This window comes from Miscanthus floridulus, chromosome 3, assembly GCF_019320115.1.
Source record: "Miscanthus floridulus cultivar M001 chromosome 3, ASM1932011v1, whole genome shotgun sequence".
NCBI classification, from domain to species: Eukaryota; Viridiplantae; Streptophyta; class Magnoliopsida; order Poales; family Poaceae; genus Miscanthus; species Miscanthus floridulus.
In genome coordinates this window covers 148,101,073-148,120,975 of record NC_089582.1, presented here as the reverse complement: position 1 = coordinate 148,120,975, position 19,903 = coordinate 148,101,073, and the positions used below count along the sequence as shown (strand labels likewise).

The 19,903-nt window shown below is 47.8% G+C and overlaps 1 protein-coding gene across 1 annotated transcript; it reads right to left on the bottom strand.

Moving 5' to 3' along the window:
• Positions 1 to 7,159: 7,159 nt before the first annotated feature.
• LOC136544674 (peroxidase 66) lies at positions 7,160 to 19,638 on the bottom strand. Its single transcript, XM_066536750.1, has 5 exons — positions 19,487 to 19,638; positions 8,303 to 8,368; positions 8,005 to 8,197; positions 7,694 to 7,856; positions 7,160 to 7,605 (listed from the first exon to the last, which is right to left on the bottom strand). Exons 1-5 carry the CDS (start codon positions 19,636 to 19,638, stop codon positions 7,160 to 7,162), a joined length of 1,020 nt encoding a protein of 339 aa, XP_066392847.1.
• Positions 19,639 to 19,903: the final 265 nt, after the last annotated feature.

Here is a 19,903-nt window from a genome sequence, read left to right as displayed (position 1 = left end):
TTCTACCGAAGAACTTGTACAAGTCACAGAAACTTCTTCGTGCCCTTAAGATGCCATATGAGCACATCCATGCTTGTCTGAATGGTTACGTCCTATTTAGGAAAGATCACGAGAAAGCAACTGCACTGTCCAAAGTGCAAATCCTCTAGGTATCTGGAGGCCGACACTAGTGATGGCAAGAAGGAATAGCTTGGTATCCCTACGAAGGTCCTACTGGTACCTTCCTATCATACTAATGATCCAACAGACTGTACATGACAGAGGAGTCCACGAAAATAGATGACATGGCACAAACATGGCAAAAGATACAATGCTGACAAGATGGTACACCCATCGGATGGCGATGCATAGACCCATTTCGATGGCATACATCATGGTAAAGCTGAGGAGGCTCGGAATGTACATGTAGCGCTGGCAACAGATGGGTTCAACACCTATGGATTGCTGGCTGGCCCCAGTACACTTGTTGGTCCATGTTCATGATCCCCCTCAATCTCCCCCCCCCCGGCAGTCATGTTTCAACCCAAGAACGTATTCTTGTCACTGATAATTCCTGGACACCCAGGGAACAAGATGGGTTTGTTCATGGAGCCTCTCATTGATGAATTGATCCTTGCTTGGGAAAAGGGGGTACTGACATACGACCGAGCTACAAAGAAGAACTTTACAATGCATGTGTGGTATCACTACTCCCTGCATGACTTCCTGGCGTATGGCATATTCTGCGTGTGGTGTGTTCATGGGAAGTTCCCATGCCCAATATGCAAGACAGCTATGAGGTTCACTTGGCTGAAGAGGGGTGGCAAGTTTTCTTCGTTTGACCAACATCGTCAATTCCTCCCTCTTGACCATCCATTCAGACGAGACGTCAAGAACTTCAGGAAAGGGGTTCAAGTCACCGACCCTGCACCTCAGATGATGACCAGTGCTGAGGTCCGTGCTGAGATAGAGGCTCTCAAAGATGATAAAGAGAAAGGTGGTTTTATTGGATATGATGAGGAACACCAGTGGACTCATAAATCGGGCTTGACTAGGCTCTCCTATTTCAATGACCTTCTTGTTCCACACAACATTGATGTAATGCACACAGAAAAGAATATCGCCAAGGCGCTTTTTGCAACACTCATGGACATTCCTGATAAGTCAAAGGACAACGTTAAGGCTAGACTGGACCTGGCTACAATGTGCGATAGGCCAAAGCAAGTGATGAAGCCTCCCGTGCCCGGCAAGAAATGGAGGACTCCGGTCGATTTGTCTTGAAAAAGGACCAAAGGAAGGAAGTACTGCAGTGGATCCAGACGTTAATGTTGCCTGATGGGCTTGCGGCGAATTTGAGTAGGGGAGTGAACTTGTCCACTATGCGAGTCTTAGGGATGAAGAGTCATGACTACCATATATGGATTGGGCGGCTCCTTCCTGCGATGACCCGGGGATACGTCCCTGAGCATGTGTGGTGTGTGCTAGCAGAGTTGAGCTATTTCTTCTGCCAGCTTTGTGCCAAGGAGTTATCTCGGGGCATGATTGATGACTTGGAGAAAGTGGCACCTGTGTTGCTCTGCAAGTTGGAGAAGATCTTCTCACCTGGCTTCTTCCTGGCGATACAGCATCTGATTTTGTACCTACCGTACGAGGCACGAATGGGGGGCCCGTGTAGGCCCGTTGGTGCTATACAATTGAGAGATGTCTAAAGATTCTTCGGAAAAAGTGTAGAAATAAAGCCAAAATTGAGGCTTCTATGGCAGAGGCATTCATTCTGGAGGAGGTGTCAAACTTCACAACAACATACTATACGGATGGCCTTCCCAGTGTGCACAATCGTCCCCCTCGTTACAACGCGGACGAGAGTTCATCGAACCTCAGCCTTTTCAAAGGGCAACTCGGAAAGGCAAGCGCATCGGGCACCAAGACCTTGCGGCATGATGAGTGGCGCACTATCATGTTGTATGTGTTGTTAAACATTGACGAAGTGAAGCCTTATGTGCAGTAAGTTCTCAATGAGCTTGTTACATACGCCCTTGTCACTATCCTCCATCTATCGAACCCCCTTATCTCTTGTTTTTTCAGGGAATTTTTGAAAAAATACTGGAGAGGGAATAGGGCTCCTTCCCCTCAAGAAGAAGATAGTCTTCTCAAAGATGGTGTGCCCAATTTCATATCCTGGTTCGATATGAAGGTACCGTCCAATTTACCTCATTCAATCTTTAACATCCCACTTTGCTCCTACGAGTGAGTAATGTAATGATCTATCCGGTGTCACCTTGCAGGCCCGCAAGGATGCGGAAATGGATGCTGAGTTGAAAGGGCTCGCCAAAGGCTTCGCCTACAAGGTCAAGTCATTCACCGTTTATGATGTGAATGGCTATCGCTTTCACACAAGAAACTACGAGCGGAGTCGGCCCAATCAGAAAACCACGAATACCGGAGTTCGTACGCCCGGCACCGATGAGCGCAACTACTACGGCATAGTAGAAGAAATATATGAGGTCAATTTTGAGTGTCGCAAAGCTCCTAATCAAGTCGTATTCAAATGCCATTGGTTCGATCCTAATGTCACGAGAACAGCCCCTGAGATTGGACAAGTCGAAATTCGATAGGATTCTATCTATCAAGGAGAGGATGTCTATATTGTGGCTCAACAGGCCACGCAAGTTTATTATCTCCCATGGGCGTGCCAAAAAGACCCAATCTTATCGGTTGGTACCTTGTGCAGTTGGTATCACCGCACGGTAAACTGCCTGCCCCAAATGATGAGGATTACAACTTTGACCCAAACACACGGGAGTTCTATCAACCAGATCAGGGGCTAGAAGGGAGGTTTGACATAGACATGTTTTCGCTGATGGGCATGGAAGTAGACAATGACATTGATCAGGACGATGGAGATGAGGATGACGAAGAAGAGGTGCAAAATGCTAAGGACTTACAAATGCTTGAGCGATTACAGTTAGGCGATGACAATGATGACAACAATGGAGATGAGCCCGATTTACTCGACAATATTGATAGTGATGACGACACCTATGATCCAGCCGCTGCCGATCGTGAAGAATATTTCTAATTCATGTAATACTATATTATTATTATTATTATTATTGCAATTATGTTTCATTCATTTTGCATCTCTTTATAAGTACTTGTAATTTAACTGTGCTAATTGGTTTACTCTTTGAAATTGCAGGCACTCGACAAAATGCCGGGTGGAAGGCAGGCCCGTCGGGGGTCAACTCCCTCTACATGAGGGAGCGCTCACCACCCCACGCTGAGGAGGACCCCTTGCCGGAGCCGTCGACAAGGAGGACGAGGAGCGACCGCCCCCGCGGCCGTCCGAGGACGAGGGTGCAGTCGGCTGCCACGCCGTCGGTGGATGAGGACGACCAGGCGGTGGGCCTGCACATAGGAGGGGGTGGCACTTCCTCTGACTCGTCGGACCACGGGGAGGCGGCGATAGCGACACCAGGGGGTTCCACTAGCACTGCCTCTGGCTCTACCTCATCGGGAGTCTACTTGCGCGGGCCCTCGCAGCTCCCGGCGCGGCCGATCCCACTTCACCGGCGCCCGATGATTCGACCCAGCGGCGACAAGTAAGTATTATTTCACTACTATTTCATATGACATGTTGAAAATTGAACTGGAGACTAACAATTCTTCTTAATGACTCTTGCATCAACTGGGAAGTTGTGTCCGGAATGGGCCGGCACATCAATGGCACCCTGGGCCTTCTGATTCGACAGCACTACCCTGGCATGGTCACCTACGCCTCGGTGACTTCGTCGCCCTGGACGTGGGACCACTTCTACGCCGCCGAGGACAGCGAGTTCGGCACCATTGCGGCGCGGATCAAGGCTGAGTTCTGAGTGAGTCTTCATCGCACTAAATTGGTCAATACTACGCATTCATTGGTCGTTCTTGAAATAATAAAACGATACATGATGTCTGTATGCAGGACTTCTTCAGGTGCGACGAAGAGTTTGAGGACCGGGTGGCGCGAGTGCAGGATAAGGTCTGTAGGTCCCGACTCTCGGACCTGTACCACGAGACGCGGCTCCAATGCATCATCAACTACAGTGCCGACGTCCTTGGTCAGGTGGTGAGGAAGGTCGATGCCAGGACTAGGACGCTCACCAAGGAGCAGTACCTCTTGGTAAGTACGAAACATTAATACTGACTCCTTCCATGAAGAATAGGTAGGCTTCATTTCATCTTCTGACATATCAATAACTTGATGGCATACAGCAATGTCCTGATTGGTGCGCTAGGCACCGCCTCTGCTGGGAGGCCATTGTGGACAGGTGGCTCTCGGAGGAGTGGGCGGAGAAGCACAACATCCGTCGGGACTGCCGCCTGCAGATGTGTGGGGCGCCTCACCACCAAGACAAGCCTCAGCGCGTACGCCCGGACATGGGTAATCTTCTTTGTGTTTTCATCTTTATTTATTTATTCTAACACTCAATTCTCATTATTTGTAATCATCTTTGTGTTTTCCTCGTAGTCCCAGGTGCACCAAGGCCAGGAATGCAACAAGTTCATGGCGTACGCCCTGGCATACAAGGGCAAGGTGATGGCCCCAGAAGTCACCTACAACCCAGCGGACGGGCCCGAGGCGTACACCAGCGCGAGCGTCCACAGCAAGCTTAGCGAGTACACCTCGGCGGCCTACGAGCGCCATGGGGAGGACTTCGATCCAGCCACCCAGCCCCTGGACACAGACCTCCTGATGAGGCTGGGAGGAGGGAAGCAGCACGGCCGGTACTGGATGGCGGACAGCACAGTCGACTCCGCCTCTGTTCCCAACCTCGCCGAGATTCGAGCAAGGAGCACGAGCTCCTCCCTCCCCATACGCTCTCGGCAGCAGAGCCCACAGTAGCAGATGGCAGAACTCCAGGTTAGTACTGTTTTATTCGTCGTTCATTGCTTTTACACATCTACCTTGCCTTTGCATTGTTTAAACATTGTGGGTGGAATGTTGCAGGCCGACTTGTGGAGGTTGGAGGCCCAGCAGGTGGCCCAGGCGGAGGCCCATCGGCTGGAGATGGAGGCTGTACAAGCCTAGAGGGCGGCCGAGACGCAGAGGCTGTAGGACATGTTCAGCTTCATGGCGAGCCTTCAGACCTTGCCAGGTGTGGTCGTGCCCCAGTCGCTGCTTGCTCCAGTTGTGGCTCCTCCTTCTCCTATAGAGACTCCGGTAAGTATATATGGTTGTTTATTCCTTTAGCTTGTGCGGCCCTCCTGTACATACTCATGAATTCGCTTCTCCTTTGTGCAGCAACAGTCGGCGGGTTTGAACCCGACTCCTCAAGGTGGCCCTTCTCTACAGGCCGGGTGGACAACTGACCCTCCTCAAGGTGGCAGTTCACACTCCGGGTGGGGAGGCTGACAGTAGGTACAGTTTATTTGTTTCTTTTCATGTTGCATGGACTTGTGTTAGACTTAGCCTTATGTTGGACTACTAGAGACATATATATATTGTGATGGATATTGTCATGGATGATGCGAATGTATGATGGATTATGGACAATGGATTTGTATGTGATGCATTATGGATGGTGGATGTGTATGTGATGGGTTATGGATGTGTGTGTGATAGAATATGGATGTGTATGTGATATATCCTGTGCTGTGTGTTGATATATATGTGATTTCTTTGTTTGCGCTGATGGAAAGCAAAAAAACAAAAAAAAAATAGCATTTTCCCCTCTTTGCCAAGTGCCACACTCGGCAAAGAGGGCTTTATCAAGTGCCATGACCATGGCACTCGGCAAAGCTGGGAAGCAGAGACCCAATTTTCCAGCTTTGCCGAGTGCCAGAGCCATGGCACTCGGCAAAGATTTTTTTTAAAAAGAAAAAATTTCTTTGCCGAGTGCAAGAGTATGGCACTCGACAAAGAATTTTCAAAAAAAAAGGAAAAATTCTTTGCCGAGTGCCGCTGAGGTGGCACTCGGCAAAGAGGCCGTCAGAGTTGACGTCGGTTTTTTTTTTGCCGAGTGCTGACGTGACACTTGGCAAAGGCTTTACCGAGTACCCGATATGTGGCACTCGGCAAAGAAACCTTTGCCGACGGGTTCTTTGCCGACTGCTCTTTGCCGAGTGCGGCACTCGACAAAGCCTTTACCGAGTGTATTTCGAGCTTTGCCGAGTGCCGCAGGCACTCGGCAAATTGCCGGTTTCCAGTAGTGGCTGCTGGAAAGTGAGAGAGGAGAGAGAATTTCATATTTTCATTCCTTATGGGTATCCATAGGCTTATGGGTAGCTGAAACTATGAACCGGTATATAGATTGCTCTCACAATGTTTCAGTTAACCCATAGTGAATATTTTAGTGCCTATGCACTGGTTTACGAACATATTGTGGTTGCTCTAACCATTGCATGGTGTCTATGATAGAGAGAATCAAACAACCGTTTGTTTTGACTGCGGGACGTCCAACAGGCATGTAGTACTACTCCAAAAACACTGCAGAGCACTTTTGGTACTGTAGCAAGGGGAAACGGCTCCTCCGACAAAAATGAACTAAGAAATTAACGAAGGAGCCAGATGAGCTGCAGTCTTGGGGCTTTGAGTGGTTCTGCTATAGTACCGGAACCAGAGCAAGGAGCCTCTCTATTATATAAACCTTAAGTTGAGTCAATATTCAATTATTTCTCATGCAGAATTAATATTTTTGGGTCCTATCAATTTTTATGGTTCCTAGGATTTTTAATTAAAATATGGTTGGGCCAAGCCTCATTAAGAGACCCTGTTTGGCACGGCTCCAAATAACTCCGGCTCCTTGCTACATTGCACAGAGGAGCTAGGCAAGTGAAGCAAAAAGTAGTGGTTTCATCAGCTCCTAGTTAATTTTGAGAGAAGAGAGATAGAAGCGGTTCCTCGCTACGTTGCACCGGAGGAGTTGGAGCTAGAGCCACTCAGAGGCCTTCCAAATAGGGTCTAAATCCAAGAAAAGATATCCAGCTCTGCATGACCACGGTGCAATGTGTATATGTCCCGTCACAATGCACGTAGTACAAGCAATAATAAGTAGGCCAAATCTCTCCTGCTCCATATATACACTTATGGAACAATTAAGAATGCGAGCTGGCGTACACCGGTGGATTGACACACACACACACACAGATATAGATACTTTGTTGGTAGTGCATTCACGACCTTATTCGCGCTTATGCGCTACACACTGCCATAGCGCATTGGTGTGTAGTACTTGCTTGAGCTCTTTACTCTTAAAATGATCGAGTTCACCTTCCAGCAGCTGCACCTGATCTGCCCCTGGGATCCAGTCAGCGGGCTGATGTTGCCCATCTTCACCATCGCCGTCGCGAAGGCACTGTTGAAGGCCGATGTGCTGGACGCGAAGTTCCTGACCGTGCTGTCGGTGCTGCCGCTGTTGAAGAGCTCCTGGTCAGAGTGCAGGAGCCCCCTCTGGGACAGCAGGTTGGTGTAGTAGGCGTTGTCGAACGCGTTGGGCGTCGTGGTGTCCAGCGGCGCTAGGGTGGAGCTGCCTGCCCTGGGGCAGTTGGCCCTGAGCGACGTCGCGAAGGCGGAGTTGATGTTGGTGTCGTTGTAGATGTGGTCTTTGAAGCTCGAGCACTGCGCCTGTCCGATCGTGTGAGCACCTGCATGCAAAGGTGCACTGCATCGTCAGTGGCTATATATACGAGCACTGTATATATTCTGGCAGCTAGGGCATGCATATATATGCACCTGAGAGAGCAACCATGTCGGTTGGGTTGAGGTTCTTCTTGTTATACGCAGACAAAAGTTGTTGGAGGCTAGACGTAGGAGGTGGGAGGTCGCTTGTCTGGCCCGGGAACGAAGCAGTGGAGTCCCTTCGCCCTAGTAGAACTGTCCACGAAGGCCCACCGAGCTGCATATGCATGTGTAGGAGTTGCAAATTAAACTAACAGCAACATAATACACGAGCACATCATCATCAGGTGATAATTATTACAATAATCTAACACGCAGAAACGGCAACAGAATATGGCGTGCGTTCTAATGATATCTCTTCTCACCGCGACGACGGAGTCTCGTGCGGCGACGGCGACGATGTCGGCGCAGGAGACGACCCCCGGGCACACCGCCTCCACCTGCGCCTTGATGTTGTTGACGACAACGAAGCCCCTCGGGTTCAGACTCAAATTCGGGCCCTTGGTCTGCTCGCCGGACGTGTCGTTCAGCAGAAGGGACGCGTCGCAGCCCTGCATATATTGTATATATGATATCTGGATGTTAGAAAGAAGGCAGAAGAAGAAAAGATGAGGGTCAGGGTCGTCGTCAATAAGCATGCATGTGATCGAGACTTGCTCGGACAAAGCAGCGTGGAAATGGAGCCTGAGCAGCGACGCCCCCACGCGTGAAATTTTTGCATTTTGGTCCCTTTTGAAAATATTTTTTACAAAAAGATCTATGCCAAAACGTTTGCTGAAAATAGACCATTTTAGGCGTCTTAGAACATGACGCCAAGGTATGAGGGTCGGCGTCGACGTCGACTGACACGACGCCGAGGTCTTGCCACGTCACGGACGACCCCGGTCGACGGCGACACGGTGGCGCATGGGGTCCGACACGTCGGCGTTGTGTCAGCCAACGCCACAGGCCCAACCTCGGCGCGGTGGGACTACACGCCGAGATATTGGCACCATCCGGCGCGTGGCCCAGGCGGCCCAACAACGCTTCGTGGCCCAATAGCTCGGCGCGGGGTCACTTAACGCCGAGCCACCAGACTCGGCGCGGCCCGACTCAACGCCGAGGTCTGGACTCTTGAAGCCGCGCCGCGGCCCCCTTCTTCTTCCTCCCTCCATTCTGAAAGCGCCGGCTCCTCATTCTGAAGCTCCGTCTCCCCCCACGGCCCCCACGAAACCCTAACCCCCAAATGCGACCCTAGGTGCCCGGATCTCGTCTCCCGAAGCTTCCTCGAGGTAATGGTCCCTCCCCTCCTCCAATCTATCTGCGTAGATGTGCTTGCATTGTCTCTAATCATGTGGAATCATGGGTGTATGGTGTTTTGGTATATGTGTATTTGCATTTGCAAAATGTATGGCTTAGGTTGATTGAGTGCATTGTTGTTTAACTGTTTTATGTGCTGAACATGTTAGGTTAGTTTGGTTTCTAGTTATTTTGGTCATTAGGGTTCTTTGTTTATTGTAGGTGTCATTAGGGTTAGTTATTTATTGGTCATTAGGGTTAGTATGTATTTTAGTTATTTGTTGGTCATTAGATTTCAATTTTTTATGACTAGAAATGATTATGTTGTTGGGGTTGAAAAAGATGAAATGATATATTTTAGTTTCTACTTATTGGATTGAAACTCGCATGATATATTGATATGTGACACTACTTGTTGTGTGATGGCTGTAGATGGATAAATTAGTGAGGTTGCATCATGGAGGCCGTATTGTTAGGACAAGAGATGATAGTTTGGAATTTCTGGACATGTGTGAGGAGTTGTTGATTTTTTCTGAAACACCATCTTTGACCCAGTTAGTGGAGCGAGTGAAGGTTAAGTTAGGCTGGAATGAAGGAGACGTGCATGTTCAGTTTGAAGGTGTCATAGATGTTGGGTCGTCGAAGGGTCCTCGGATCAAGCGGTTGCTCAAAATTACAAGCGAGTCTGAATGGAATGATTACAAGGCAGTTGTATTGGCCTCAGAAGTGCGATCTTTGGATTTAGTAGTAAGTAAGGAGTCCGGCTTAGGAAATGATAACTTCGAAGCATGCCCATCTTCCCCCGCTCACATAGGTTATGGTCCTTTGTCTGAAGAAGAAATACTTGTCACACAACTAGGCTACGGTGGTGGTGAAGTGTTTGGATCGCTCGAGCGTGATGGAGGTTGGTTTGAGGGCGGTGGAGATGAGGAGGAGAATGCGGTTGCCGATGGTGAGGGCAATCATGATAGTGATGAAGAGGATGATGATTATGTAATTGGTGATGCAGAAGAAGGTTTGGACGACGCTAGCGGAGACTTTTCTATTGAGGATGAGCTTAGCGACGAAGATGATCTTAGTGGTGAAGAAGACTTTGGTGATGCTAGGGCTACGAACCATTTTGACATGGAGATAGCTGGAGATGATGAATCCTTCGTAGAGGAGATAGCCGAAGACTCTGATGACGATCGCCCTGTTGGTCGTCTCAATTTTAGGGAAATAGAGATATTGTCTAGGGTCTTGCCTTGGAGAGATCCACTAGTTGGTGATTTCGAGGACCTTAGCCATGGTCACAGGGCAGTAGCTGATGGTGGGCCAAGTGATACAACAGTGCCTGATGTTAGCGGTTGCCTCATCATACGGAAGGGCATATTGTTTGCTACCATGGATGAGTTGAAAACATGGTTGCAAGAGTACTCCATTGTACACAACCGACCTTTTAGGGTCATCAATTCATTCAAGGAGAAGAGGTACACTGTTGCTTGTGAAGAACAACAGTGTGGTTGGAGAGTATGTGCTAGGAAGACGAAGGCAGGCAAATGGAAGATTACCTCAATGAAGCAACCACATGTTTGTGCCACTTCTGAGGCAGAAGAGAACCATCTGCTAGCTCAATTCTAGGTTCATTGCAAGGCAGTTATGCCCCATGGTGAAGCATATGCCAACCATTACGGTGTCCGCGTTGGTTGAGATCATCTTCCAACGGTACAATTACTATGTCAAGTATGGAAAAGCATGGAGGGCAAAGCAGCGTGCACTGGAAATAATATTTGGAAATTGGGAAGAAGCTTATGAGCGCCTCCCTGTAATGTTGAACGCAATGAGGGCTGTAAATCCTAGGATGCACTTCGAGTATTTACCTAAGGAGGGTGAAACAAGGAATGGTAGCCAGGTATTTGGAAGGGCCTTTTGGGCGTTCGGGCAGAGCATCGAAGCATTCAAGCATTGCAGGCCCGTCGTCTCAATTGACGGGACCTTTCTTACAGGGAAATTTGAAGGCACAATGCTTATTTGTATTGGGACAGATGCAGAAGACCAGCTTGTGCCATTGGCCTTTGCGATTGTTCGGAAGGAGGACACGGATAGTTGGTGTTGGTTTCTCAGGCTAGTAAGACAAGTGGTAATTGGTCTGGGACGTGATGTTTGTGTGATATCCGAATAGGCATGCTGGCATTCTGAATGCCGTAGAACAAGAGATTCCTGGTTACGACCAAATACATCACCGGTGGTGCACCAGACACCTTGCTCATAATCTTATAAGGCGTGATCACACAAAGGACAACTTCAAATTATTTGAGGAGGTTTGTAGGCAGCAAGAGGTTCAATTATTCAAAGACAAGCTAGATGCCCTGAAGTTAGCCACAAATGTTGATGGCAGGCAATTCTTGAGCGAGTTGATGGCGTCGAAGGATAAGTGGTCACTTGCATATGACACCGGAGGTTGGAGATGGGGCTTCATGACTAGTAACATGGCAGAGATGTTCAATAGCCTTCTAAGAGGTTGTCGTGGTCTGCCTGTGACTGCTATTGCCTCATTCACCTTCTACAAGTTGAATGCTTGGTTCATTTCGAGGAAGAAGCATGCGAGGTCTCTATGGACAGCAGGCAAAGCTTGGCCACTTTTAGCATCTCAGGAACTAGCTTTCTCAAAGAAAAAGTCTAAATGACAGAAGGGTTCATGTTTCGATCCGATCAACCATGGATATGAGATTCTAGAGGGTGGTGGAACTAACATTGGTGGTGAAGACCGGGGTGCTCGAAAACATAAAGTAGTGATCAATGAGAACAAGTGTACGTGTGGAAAACCGACCATATACCATAGGCCTTGCTCCCACATGATTACAGCCTGTCGCCTTAGACGTGTTGACGCTGAGGTCCCTCCCCGTATGGCCACGGAGTTCTCTTTGAGGAACCTAATGAGCACCTAGAATCCTCAGTTCGAGCCATTTCTTGATGAGAGTCAATGGCCTACTTATGATGGCCCCAAGTATGTGGCTGATCTTGGTTTACTCTGGAAGAGTAGAGGACCTAGGCGGCGGAAGCGGTTCAGGATGGACATAGGATCGAGCCACGAAAGGTAGATCAACCACGAGTAAGGTTGGGACACATTTTGTAGAGGACACCCAAAAGAGTCGTTGCTCTGGTTGCCATAAGACGGGCCACAATAAGAGAAAATGTCCTGAACTACTTAGACAACAGGTATCCACCAAGCTAGCTACTTGAATTGCTTTGTGTAATAGTGCATTGGTTTACTTTTGTTTTTTTATTGTTATGTTACTTCGTACCACATATACATGCTTTAACTTATACTAATGCTTTGGCATTCCTTATGTTGCAGGATGGATCGGTTCCCCCTTCTTGATCCAAGGTTCGATGAGCACCACCGGGCTCGGAGGATCGAGAACGGAGAGGTATATTCAATAATTCGTATGAAACAGTGCATTGTTCATCTTTTGCTCTATAGTCCATGCTCTTTATAAAGTGACATGAACTAATACTTTTTCATGCTTGTCTTTTTTTTGCAGGTTTTGAATGTGCTGAGGCCAATGACACATGAGGCCTCTACGACCATGGTCTACGACAAGAGGTACACGCCCCTCCTAAAGCTGGCGAACCTTGCTACCGTTGCTCGTGTTTGTCGTCGAGGCACGCCACCTTTCAACCCAGCGGCGCTGACGGCGTTGATAGATCAGTGGCGTCCGGAGACACACAACTTTCACCTACCGTGCGGGGAGATGACGGCCACTCTTGAGGACGTTGCCATGATCCTTGGAGTCAAAATCCGAGGATTCCCAGTGACAGGAGACACGGAGTCTGAAGGATGGCAGCAGCGGGTTGAGCACTTCTTGGGACGTCCCCTAGCGGCAGTTGAGGCTGGCAAGAAACGGCGCAGCAGTGGGGTGTCCCTGAGGTGGCTTCGTCAACAGTTTCGGGAGTGCCCACCCAACGTAGACGCCCAGACCATGACATACTACTGTCGGGCCTATGTCCTGCACATGTTTGGTACGATTCTCTTCCTTGATGGCACTGGAGACACAGCATCCTGGATGTACATCCCGTGCCTTTGGAACTGGGAGGATGCCAGCAATAGGAGTTGGGGCTCGGCTATACTTGCCTCCCTGTACCATCAGCTTTGCGAGGCTTGCCGCCGTCCTGGAGGCGCGCACGCTACAATGTCAGGGCTGCATCACACTGTTGCAGGTAATAAAGCAAAGTTGTACAAGTTTCCACTACAATTCAATGTTTTTTCTTAACAAAAGTGATTAACATGCAAGTTTCCACTCTTTTTTGCAGATTTGGATGTGGGAGAGGCTTCCAGTTGGGAGACCGCATCAGCTTGATCCCCCACAACCTTGGTTTCCTCAAGGAGACGCAGTTGTCGCCCCTACCATGGCACACCTCTACGAGCGAGCCCACGGAACTTACCACGTGTCACGCCACGCGTACATCAGCTTCACCAACAAGCTGGACACCCTTTTGCCACAGCATGTAAGTTTCCCACCCTTTTGGCCTAATCGAGGATATGTGCACAAATTGAGCGTCGACTAGTTGATGACGACGTTGTGTATAGGTTGAATGGCGCCCATATCGGCGGAGGCAAGTCACGGATCTCAACTTGAGCTCCTTGTGCACGACAGACGAGGACGTTTGGATGATGAGGACCCCCCTTATTTGTTTCTATGTAGTGGAGTACCATCTCCCTCATCGTGTAGCACGATAGTTTGGTAGGCTGCAGCCTTCTCCGCCCGAGGATTTCTCCACCGGTTGGCAGCTCCACAAGTACGTAACATGCTATATTTTGTTCGTTTCACATGAATGAATCATTGAGTAGGCCTTTATATTGCCGCTATGGTGTAAAATTTGTAGGTTCAGCAGACAAAAAAAGAAGAAGATCACCAACTGGCAGCTGGAGCACCAGCGCTACATTGATGAGTGGATGTTGATGGAGCAGAACAACATGGGCATCCACGCCGTCCATCGTGACAAGGCATTCGATGATTACCTTGTTTGGCTTGGTCAACGAACAAGGCTTCAATTGAGGCCCGCTTGGACGGAGTAAGACATTGCTGACATTGCGAGCGAGGATGAGGGCAACAACCCATATGACCAGCTACCCGAGAAGGCAGGCAAGTTGAGATCGCCCCTACGTTAGCTAGAGCTGTAAGTGATACAACTATTTCCATCTCTAAGGTCTTTACTGTGATGGAGACTTAAATTCTTGTTTTTGTTGCATAGAGCATGGAGGTAATGAGGACAGTGGCCGAGCAAGGAAGGGCATTGATGATTCCTGTGGGCGATCCTGATGAGGCCTCCATGTTACGACAGCACATTCAGGTAGTCTCATGTCATTCAGTTGATGTTACATCTTTATATAGTTTTGCGACCAACCCCACTTACTAATAGTGCTTTCAAAATGCAGCGTGCCATGCATCGCCTCCGAAAGGTAGCTGCACGCCTTGGATGTAGACGTGCCCCGGATGTGGCAGTCCCACAACAGCTTGGTGCTAGACCTTCTACTGCACATGTTGGAGGGACTTCATCTTCACATGGTGCACATGTTGGCGGGACTTCTTCTTCACATGGTGCAGCAACTAGTGCAGAGGGTGGTCAAGGACATGGTCCTTATGATGATGAAGGAGAACACCAGGGAGAAGATGATGAAGGATAGGGAGAGCATGAGTATGATGAGATTGGCATGTCCCAGCTTGAATATGCACCCCAAGGAACTCAAGGCCCCTACGGTTCTGGACGTCCACAGAGGACGCTCGGACTAGTGGATAGGTACACTCCAGGTACCTATCTGTTTGGGAGGGGAAAGCGTTACGCTCGCCGTCCACGTTAAGGTACATCTTTTGATATGGTAATCATGATACTTGGCTCAGATTTTAGCAAACACCAAATAGCTATGTGAAGGTAGTCTCATTAATGGTTTCTAACTTAGCTCAATATCCGCTAAAAGTTGTGAAAATGGACTACTGTAGGAAAAAAGAGAGACAAGGAGAAAATGATGGAGCATTAGACAAGGAGTGAGCTAAAAGATCCAAAGACTTCATATGCTATATTTTGTGCATGGACTATGTATGCATTGGACCTTATGTAATGCACTATGTATGGACCTTTTACTATGTTTGGACTATGTTGGATGATTGATGAAGCATATGTATGGACTATGTATGGATGTTGAATGTGTTGGACTATGTTGGATGTTGAATGTGTTGGACCTTATGTATGTATGGATGTTGAATGAATGTGTATGTCGGTGTGGTCATTTGTTATGTGAAATTATGTATGCTCATGTATTCTGTATATTATGTGTCATGTGTATGCTCAGTTCATTGTTTTTTGGTGAACCTAGGAGCTCGGCGTCAATTGAACACACACCGAGGGTGGGCACCTCGGCGTTTAGTCAATTGACGCCAACCCCTGGTGCATACTAGAATCCTTTGCCTCGAAGCGACGAGGTGCCCAAGCTCGGCGTTCCGTAAATTGACGCCGAGCCATTAATCTCGGCGTGAAAATATTAAACACCGAGGTAGGCGTGTGGGCTGACCCGACGACGCCCGTGGCCCAAACGTCAGCGTGCCTCGACTCGGCGCCTAGCTGTTCGATCTCGGCATGGGCCGACTCAGCGTCGAGGTTCGGCTCAAACCTAGCGTGGGCCGTGGTGATGCAAACCCTAGGGTTGGCGTGGGCCAACTCGACGCCAAGCCTCAGCCCAACACTTCATGTAAACGGTTGAGCCAAACCCTAGGGTTGGCATGGGCCAAATCAACGCCATGGTCATCTACCTCGGCGTCGTCCGACTTGATGCCGAGCCTATAAATCATAAAAAATAAAGAATAAAGTATTAAAGACAGAGGTCTTCTAAACCTTTGGTATAGGTTGAAATCCTATTTGCATGATTCAAATGAAAAATCTTTCTCAACGATTCCTCTTCTACTAACACGAGTTATACTAATAAGAGTAGACATGCTATATTTATGTTTGTTCCTACAGGAAAAACCGAAGGTTGGTTCGATTTCAATCCCCTATTTTTAGAGAGTCAAATCTTTTTTTCAGTTTGGGAATCAACCATAGTACATGAAACTTAGAGATAGGTAAACTGCAATTTATGAAATAGTGAATGCACAACGATTACACTCACATCAAAACTAACAATGGCATGTCGCAAACTAAACCTAGCATGCCTTAGGGGATTGAAAGAAACAAGTGATACAGACGTTGCAAAGGTACTACGATTACACACTCACATGAAAACTAACAATGGCATGTTGCAAACTAAACCTAGCATGCCTTAGGAGATTGAAAAGAACAACTCATACAAGCATTCCACATTCGGATTGACTAACAAAGGTTGGTCCTAATAATGCTCCCACATATTGAACTGAGTTGCACCTTCCCCATAGTATCCTCCAGTTGACGGCGGCGGTGGAGAAGGAGGCCCATGCTTCTTATGGTACGGGCACTGGCAGTACGGATTATTGCATAGTGCCTCCTCTACATCATTGCTGTTGTCGTCGTTCGACTTGTCCCTGTTACCACTTCCAGGGCCATACTCTAGGTCAAAGATGCGTCCCTGTAGATATGTGATGTACTGTTGATGGGGATAGATAGGAGGAGGGTCGACCCATCTAGTGAAGCCACAGTTATCTGGACAGCTTGAATCCTAAAAACCCATCTACCAATAAGTACTACTACAAACCAAATGTAAATCTAAAAAAGGAGAGAGTTCAAAGGAAATACAAATCCTCGTGGGCATCTGAAGAAACAAAGGCCTCCACCGTCACAGTCATTGTACATCTGCACAACGCAATCCAAACCGTGGCGGTATTTTGGCCAATCTTCAATGCGCTTGTCGTATGATCTAAGGGTCTCTCACGGGTGAAGTCACTCTTCCTCTCCAAAGGAAATTCCTCTATTGGTTCTTCAAAAGAATCAGGACCCAAAGAACCCTCCCACACAATCGGAGGTCCCTTCCTCACCCCCTTTCCTCTCCCTCCGCCAAAACCCTTTCCACTCGTCGACATTTGCTAAAACTAAACCAGAAAATAAGTTGTGTGGATGTGGAGCAAGACATGGAGCACTATATATAGAGATGAAGGCAGGTTCACCATGAATGCTACTTGACAAAAAAAACTTGTGTGCGTACTCATTTATTGAATCTGCAAAGGCTAGATGCTTCATCTGAAAAGCCTACAACCATGACTGGTCATTTCATCTGAAAAGGCTACACCTGTGTTTTGTCACTTCATCTAAATGCAGTACATCACTCTGATATTAATTCATTGCATATACGGATACAACAGTAAACGAATCTAGGCTTTTCAGTGAGTTTTCAAATAGACTTTTCATTGACTGCAACAGTACTTGTAGCCCTTTCAGTGACTGCAATAACACAAGTAGCCTTTTCAGTGATACAAACAGTAGCACTACAGTCCTAGGATAGTTAACGAAGTACAGGGCATAAGACCATCTAAAATAAAAGCATAGTGCATTACAACATAATAAAAAATAGTCCAGGGAATAAGTTCATCTGAAATAAAAGCAGAGTGCATTACAACATAGTAAAAAAAGTCTAGGCCTTACGACATCGCTCATGAATAAACCAAATACCTACTGAGTGCAACGAGGCCACTTTCCCTTCCTTTGGGCATCGGGATTCTCCTCCATCGCTGCCTTCGCTCGGCGCACATGCTCAAGCTTCTTCTCCCTCTCCGCCCTGTATGCAGCAACACGCCTCCTTTCCTCCTCTTCCTTATGCTCCTTTTCTATAGCCTCCTGTCTGCGTCTCTGCTCAAACCTCTCCTTAACCTCCGCATCCCACTCCTTCAGGCCTTCTAGATGCTGCTTGTCCAACTTCTTGATCTCAGTGTCAATCCACTGCTCAAAGTCACACAGTGGTGGAACGGTCTGCAAGAAAAACAAATTGTTACAAAACAAATAAATAAGCAATACTTAATATCATAAGAAAATTAATTAACACACAATAAAAATTCCTCACAATCGATGCACGGCGCTGTTGCTTTGTAGGTTCCCATGCATAATTGGGATAGATCCAGTACCTCTGTCTATATGTTTCCTCATCTTCAGAGATGTCTACCTTGTAAGGATCACCACAAAAGCACATGGGTCGAGGAACACCTTCAGGGAGAGGCTTTAGGTCGTAGGGATTTGCCCTCTGGCGACCATAGCTACAATTGAAAGAATTTAGTCATATTAACGGAGAACCAAACCTAAACCTAGGGTTTTCTATTTGTTGTACAAATAATGAATAAACATTGGGATTACCTTGGAATACGAGCTTTACTACGCCTTGGCATCCTAACATTACGTAGAAAAAAAATCAATCCAAAGTACCTTGCAACGAATGTAAAGCTACTAACACTAAATCACCATACCTCCCAAATAAGCTTTTCATTACAAACCCTAAGCAAATTTGAATCCCAACAAACACAAAATTTAATTCAATGATTATAAACCAGAAAATATACAACAACAACAACAACCATACATTTGGGTCATTCAATCATTTGAACCACCATACGTTGCACGAATGACATGAACATGAACCAAACCTATAATGCCAAGTTCAAAAAAAACACAAACAACCGAATCTAAATGGATGAAATGAAAGAGGGGAAAGAGGAGTACCTTGGCAAAACGTTCAAGTCATAAAAAATTGAAATCTAATGACCAACAAATAACTAAAATACATACTAACCCTAATGACCAACAAATAACTAACCCTAATGACACCTACAATAAACAAAGAACCCTAATGACCAAAATAACTAGAAACCAAACTAACCTAACATGTTCAGCACATAAAACAGTTAAACAATAATGCACTCAATCAACCTAAGCCATACATTTTGCAAATGCAAATACATATATACCAAAACACCATACACCCATGATTCCACATGATTAGAGACAATGCAAGCACATCTACGTGGATAGATTGGAGGAGGGGAGGGACCATTACCTCGAGGAAGCTTCGGGAGACGAGATCCGGGCACCTAGGGTCGCATTTGGGGGTTAGGGTTTCGTGGGGGCCGTAGGGGGAGACTGGCGCTTTCAGAATGGAGGGAGCCAGCGCTTTCAGAATGGAGGGAGGAAGAAGAAGGGGGCCGCGGCGCGGCTTCAAGAGTCTAGACCTCGGCGTTGAGTCGGGCCGCGCCGAGTCTGCTGGCTCGGCGTTAAGTGACCCCGCGCCGAGCTATTGGGCCACGAAGCGTTGTTGGGCCTCCTGAGCCGCGCGCCGGATGGTGCCAATATCTCGGCGTGTAGTCCCACTGCGCCGAGGTTGGGCCTGTGGCGTTGGCTGACACAACGCCGACGTGTCGGACCCCATGCGCCACCGTGTCGCCGTCGACCGGGGTCGTCCGTGACGTGGCAAGACCTCGGCGTCGTGTCAGTCGACGCCGACCCTCATACCTTGGCGTCATGTTCTAAGACACATAAAAATGGTCTATTTTCAGCAAATGTTTTGGCATAGGTCTTTTTGTAAAAAATATTTTCAAAAGGGACCAAAATGCAAAAATTTCACCCCCCTCGCGAGGCTCGTGCCTCACCGCGGCGTCCACACCGCTCCTGATGGTGGACAGCGCGTTGGGGCACGATCTGTCGTAGAACGTTGACGACAGCTGCGTTGACGCCGCCGAGGCCAGCGCCGCCAGCACCACCAACAGGCTGAGGCAAGAGGCAGAGGCGGCGGCCATGGCTGTGCTCCTCTTCTGCTCGTTGGCTTTGCGTACGTGGTGTGTGCAAGGAATGCTGTATACATGCATATTTATAGGGCCCACACTGATGCCTTCATCATGCATGTCACTAGGGATCAGAAATAATTAAACATCCAAACCGGATGCCAAGCTTATCAATTAGTCCACGTTTATTTAGTCTCTCAAAACCAGCAACCATTTTCGTCATGCAGAGCAGGTACAGGAATCCACGCTCTACATTGGCATACAATATATGTGTGTGTTT